This window comes from Podarcis muralis, chromosome 6 (genome assembly GCF_964188315.1).
Source record: "Podarcis muralis chromosome 6, rPodMur119.hap1.1, whole genome shotgun sequence".
NCBI classification, from domain to species: Eukaryota; Metazoa; Chordata; class Lepidosauria; order Squamata; family Lacertidae; genus Podarcis; species Podarcis muralis.
The window spans coordinates 92,062,808-92,068,807 of NC_135660.1; the positions used below are offsets into that span (position 1 = coordinate 92,062,808).

Here is a 6,000-nt window from a genome sequence, read left to right on the forward strand (position 1 = left end):
TCCAAATTCAATATATTTAAATTCAGCACAAGAAATAAAAAAGAGAAGTTCTTTGAATTATAAAAAGAATATAGTCCAAAATTGCAACAGATTATACTAAGCATATCTTGCTCAGCGTTAGCTACTTGGTAAGTTCTATTACAGACATCTGAAGATTATTATTAATTCTAAAAACCATTACGAAGACATTGCCATGAATCATCACCTAAAATCATTAAGCCTGACGAAGGACCCGTCAGGAGGGAGGAGGGAGAAAGGTTGTTTTCTGCTGCTCCAGAGAAGCGGACACGGAGCAATGGATCCAAACTACAAGAAAGAAGATTCCACCTAAACATTAGGAAGAACTTCCTGACAGTAAGAGCTGTTTGACAGTGGAATTTGCTGCCAAGGAGTGTGGTGGAGTCTCCTTCTTTGGAGGTCTTTATGCAGAGGCTTGACAACCATATGTCAGGAGTGCTCTGATGGTGTTTCCTGCTTGGCAGGGGGTTGGACTCGATGGCCCTTGTGGTCTCTTCCAACTCTAGGATTCTATGATTCTATGACCCCTGGAACTGTCAGAGGAGGACACAGAGCTACCTCCCAGTCCGCCCTTTTTGCAACGGTGTTATCAGTCACAAAGCAACACAGCAATATAGTTAATTTTGAACACAATGGAAAATCCTCCCACAGCTCTAAAACTGCTAGGTAAAGATTATTTCTTCCAGGGTGCTTAACCTTCTAGCCATAGAAAGTACAGTGGAACCTCGGGTTACGAACGTGATCCGTGCGGGAGGCACATTCACAACCCGCTGTGCCGCGTCTGTGCATGCGCGGGTCACGATTCGGCGCTTCTGTGCATGCGCAACACACGATTTAGTGCTTCTGCGCATGCTTGAGCCCCGAAACCCGGAAGTAACCTGTTCCGGTACTTCCGGGTTCGGCGTGGTGCGCAACCCGAAAACATAACCTGAAGCGTCTGTAATCCGAGGTACCACTGTATACAATAACTCAAAGATCCTCAACAGCCAGTTATTAAAATAACTGACACCCCATCATTATGCACATAGCAAACAAATTCACTATGAGCTATAGTATAGGAGATCAGTTTCACTCTTCATTTAATCCACCTGGCATATTAAGATCTTCAGGGTGACTACCCAATCCAGTAACCACCCTCTCAATTTGTTCTTCGTAGGGTCCGAAACTTAAGTCCATATTCAGTAAAGTGTTTCGCCAAAGGGACCTACATTCTATGATTACCAAGTGCAGCTTTTATGCTCTAATACCCTCTTTTTAATTTTTTTGGTGGACACACCCACATACATGAGCCTATAACACACACTGAACTTCCTACATGACCCCTTGGGTGTTGCAATGGTAAAAACATCGCAGAACATGCTTTCTTCCATCTGTCCAGTTGACAAAGTCCTCAATTTGTCCTCACAGGCACAACAGCAGTTACATGGGATATTCCTTGTCACATTTTTTATTCTATTGATTGTGCAAACGCGTAGCAAATACCCAAGTGTCACTATTTATTAATTAAAAGAGGCTTCGGGGAAAAGTGATTTGGAATTTGAGAAAGGGAGGATGGGAAGTAACTTCCAGGCTTAGGGAAGGATGGGGAGTCAGTCAATGTGATATATAGCCAGACGAGTTTAGAACCAAAACTCTTCATTTTATGAATTCATCAATAAACTCACAAAAAAGAGAAAAGCAATACAGTGGTGCCTCGCAAGACGAAATTAATCCGTTCCGCGAGTTTTGTCGTCTTGCGATTTTTTTCGTCTTGCGAAGCACGGTGTCGGGAAAGTTTTGGAAAAGCTCCAAAAACCTCAAAAAGCTTTTAAAACCTCAAAAAAGGCTACCACACCGCGTTCTATGAGTTGCTCCTCGAAGTCAAGTCGCAACTGTATTAACGGTGTTAAGAAAAAGGAAACAAACTTGCAAGACGTTTGCGTCTTGCAAAGCAAGCCCATAGGGAAAATCGTCTTGCGAAGCAGCTCAAAAAACAAAAAACCCTTTCGTCTTGCGAGTTTTTTGTCTTGCGAGGCATTCGTCTTGCGGGGCACCACTGTACAAATTAATAAGTTACCAGGATTTAAATCAGGAACGCAGGGGTGACTGTTTCCTCATATCATTCCTGGCTTCCTCCCTCCCTTACTGGTTTAAAAATTACTCCTTCCTCTGGCAGACCTTTCCGGCAATGTTGCGATTGGTGGAGTCTTGACTGGTGAGGTGAGGGATGGGGCAGAATTGGGGTGCAGCAACTCTGCCTTATTCAGCTACCCCCTGACCCATATTTATCAATAACATGGCAAAAGCATCATTGAGACCCTCCTTCTATGTTAACCGAAAGTTTAGCCCCGGTGAAATGGTTGGTGTACTGCAGGCCCAGATACTCTTGCATTGCAGCAGAATTCAGCGGTGAACAAAACCAGCCTTTGCAGTTGAGCTGCATCTAGGCTGAAGTGCATAACTAAGTCGCATAGCCCAAGTCCCAACTCCTGGCGCGTTGATGCGAAGAAGGCATTGTTGACAGGAGCTTCATTTCTCTATCTGCTCTGAGCTGCCTTATTACCAAGCGCAGGTGTTAGGAAACCATCTTTATGTGTCACTCTGACAAATAAATTAATAATAATAATAATAATAATAATAATAATAATAATAATAATAATAATAATATATTATTTATACCCCGCCCATCTGGCTGGGCTTCCCCAGCCACTCTGGGCGGCTTCCAAAAAAAATATTAAAATACTGTGTTACATCAAACATTAAAAGCTTCCCTAAAGAGGGCTGCCTTCAGATGTCTTCTAAAAGTCTGGTGGTAGTTGTTCTCTTTGACATCTGGTGGGAGGGCCTTCCACAGGGCGGCTGCCACCACCGAGAAGGCCCTCTGCCTGGTTCCCTGTAACTTGGCTTCTTGCAGTGAGGGAACTGCCAGAAGGCCCTCGGAGCTGGACCTCAGTATCCGGGTAGAACGATGTGGGTGGAGACGCTCCTTCAGGTATACAGGACCGAGGCCATTTAGGGCTTTAAAGGTCAGCACCAGCACTTTGAATTGTGCTTGGAAACATACTGGGAGCCAATGTAGGTAAAACACAAATTCAGGAGACCGTGTGCAAGCTTCTGTGTGCCTGGCATCTGATCTGAATCTCCCTGGCTTGCTTCTAATTAACCTTTTTGCTCTCTTGCTCTCTCTTTCTGTTCCCGTCCAGATCCTAAGCCACCCAGCCCTCCCGTGGCTCCTTCTGCCAGCAGCCTTCCATGGCCAGTGATCATTGGAATTCCGGCTGGAGCTGTCTTCATCTTTGGAACGATCCTTCTGTGGCTGTGCCAGACGAAGAAGAAGCCATGCTCTCCTCCCGCGGCAGCGCCTATGCACAGGCCGCACCCCCGGGACCGGGTCTGTGTGCCGCAAGTCCCCGACAAAGACTGCATCTCCTCCATAAACTACGAGGAATATGTAGGAGCCCAGCAGCAGCAGCAGCAGCAACAGCAGCAGCTGCTGAGCCAAGGGTCTGCCCTGGCCCCAAACATGGCTTCCAAAATGTACCCAAAGATTTACACGGACATCCACACTCACACGCATTCACACATTGAAGGCAAAGTTCACCAACACCAGCACATTCATTACCAGTGCTAAAAGGCTACGCGGAGTTTATCCTGCGGTGCACTCTATGCAGACTTCTTTGAGTCAGCAAGGTGTGGGGCGGGGAAAGAAACCAAATTGAACAAAACCAATTATTCCCAAAAAAAGAAGAAGCGATTTTGCAGAGAAACGCGGAGAAAGGGTTTTGTGGTTGTTGCTGCTGTTGCCGTTTGTTGTTACTGTGACAAAGGAATAATGAAGGAATTCCCAAGAGGTCAAAGGCAAAGGCTTGCGCCCCTGGAAAACGGGAAACTCCTGTTGCAAAATCCAGAGGGAGGAGGGAAAGGAAGCTGGGCCTGACCCTGTCTGCCCACCCCCCAACCTCGGTCGCTGCTTCTGCCCTTCAGCCACCTGTGGAAGCCCGAGGCCAGTGTGGCTGCGTCCTTTGGCACACGCAGAGAAGGTCCGATGGCAAAGCAGAACTTAGACACAGAAGCATTTGAGTGATAGTGCAAAAGACGAAAAAGGCCACTGTGGCCGTTTCCAGAGGGGAGAGAGTTCTATTTAAAGTTGTGTAATGCTGCCTGATAGTTAGCAATAAACAAGCTAGTTGTGAATGGGTGACACTCTTTGGCCGGGGGGGGGGGGCTTCCTTTTAAAGGACTTGGCTCCCCTTTCCCCCAATTGCCCCAAAAGCAAAGGACAATGTTGTACAACTCGCTATATTTATATTTAATTATAATAAGGATAATCATGCTGGTTTTTGTGAACACGAAAGGAAGGAAGAAACACAATCCCATTATGCTGCCCTCGTCTGCGATTGTCAGATTTTTCAAGATTTATAGTGGTGTGCCTCTGAGCTGACAAGTGATAATACAAAACAAAGTTAAAGACGGTTCTTAAAAGAAGAATAAAAATTGACTCCAGGGAATTATGAATATGCTGAATATGCACTTGTGGGCATGGGGGGAGAGGAGGGAGGGGAAAGGGGAATCATTTTGTTATTTAATTCATTTCAGTTTGGGGTGGGGTGGGGATACAGCAAAACTGGACCATATTTTCCAATGATCTAAACCTTTTAAAATCTATATAGAGTTTTAACAGAAGACATGTATATTTAATTTATTTTTTAAAAGAAAAAAAATGTATGATATTTGTCTCAAAAACAGGCATTTCTATACATATTTTTGATCAAAAAATAAAGATTTTTTTCCAGGTTGTTATAGATGCTAGGTTCTCAAATATAAGAAATATAGCTTTTAACAGTACTTTATTTAGGATCTTGAATGTCATATATTTGTTTGGTTTGTTGCAATGGCTTTCTGCTCCTCTTCTTTTCTGTGTTTCTTTCTGTCTTTGTTCTCAAGATTGTTCAACAAATCACAGATTATTTTCCAACAAGAAGGGACTTTAAACAAATAGCTGGTGCTTATTGATTTCACTCACCAAACTGCCAAAATTCAAATATGCAACAGTGGTTAAGTTTACTTCTGAAGGAGAGCTTACATTTGAGATCATGCCCCCTGCATGGATAGTATTTCCAGAAGACCCTTTTTTGCACAGTAAGTGTGCAGCCATTACTCAGGTGATGCAGAGAATCCATCCAGTCTCCTCCTCAGAGTAGCAAATCTGTTGTCTAAACAGTGCATTTTTCTAGGATTCAAACAATGCAACATATATTTTTTTTAATTGCTGGGGAAGTGCAGTTTCCTCCATGTGAGATTCATTTTTGTGTGCCGGGTGAAATGTCAGACTCCCTCGATGCCACTAGCGACACAACTCCCTCACTTAGGTCTGTAGCATGTTGTGACCTCTCTTAGGGTTATTTTTAAGCAGGCGTCAAAAGCTCTGTGCTCGCTTTCTGTGTGATTCTGTCGCACGGGTAATACTGTAGCTTCAGATAAAACTAATGCAAAATGGGGAGGCGAAACAGCCAAGCTATATCGGCACCACCGCACTAGAGGTGCACATGCTCTTCTCGTCTCAGTTCCAGGGCCTGTGCACAAACCCATCAGTAAGCTGCGCAAGATAGTTGCCCCCAGAGAGGGTAGGGGAAGAGGGAGGCAGATCTCTACTCACCTCCATGATACCCAATTACCGTATTTTTCGCTCTGTAGGATGCACCGGACCATAGGACGCACTAGACCATAGGAGGGGGAGAACAGGGGGAAAAAATTCTCCCCCTCTCTGCTCAGCGCCCCTTCAGCGAAGCGGCAGGAGAAACGGAGCCCCTTCCATTTCTCCTCCCGCTTGGCTGAAGGGGCGCTGCGCAGCTCTCCCTCTCTGCTGAAGCCAGGAGAGTCTTTCCCGGCTTCAGCAAAAGGAACCCGAAGCCTTTGGAGCGCAGCACAAGTTCCCGCTGCACTCCAAAGGCTTCAGGCAGCTATCCCTGAAGCCTGGAGAGCGAGAGGGGTCGGTGCGCACCG

The 6,000-nt window shown here is 45.4% G+C and overlaps 1 protein-coding gene across 6 annotated transcripts in view; it reads left to right on the top strand.

The window, feature by feature from the left end:
* The window catches only part of FGFRL1 (fibroblast growth factor receptor like 1), a 167,151-nt gene extending 162,352 nt beyond the window's left edge, over positions 1–4,799 (top strand). For all 6 annotated transcript variants that reach the window (XM_028728822.2, XM_028728820.2, XM_028728821.2 and 3 more), the window contains one exon: positions 3,201–4,799. In XM_028728822.2, coding sequence (XP_028584655.2) covers positions 3,201–3,628 — 428 coding nt within the window. In that variant the 3' untranslated portion in view covers positions 3,629–4,799. The remainder of the gene's footprint in view (positions 1–3,200) is intronic.
* The last annotated feature ends 1,201 nt before the right edge of the window (positions 4,800–6,000 follow it).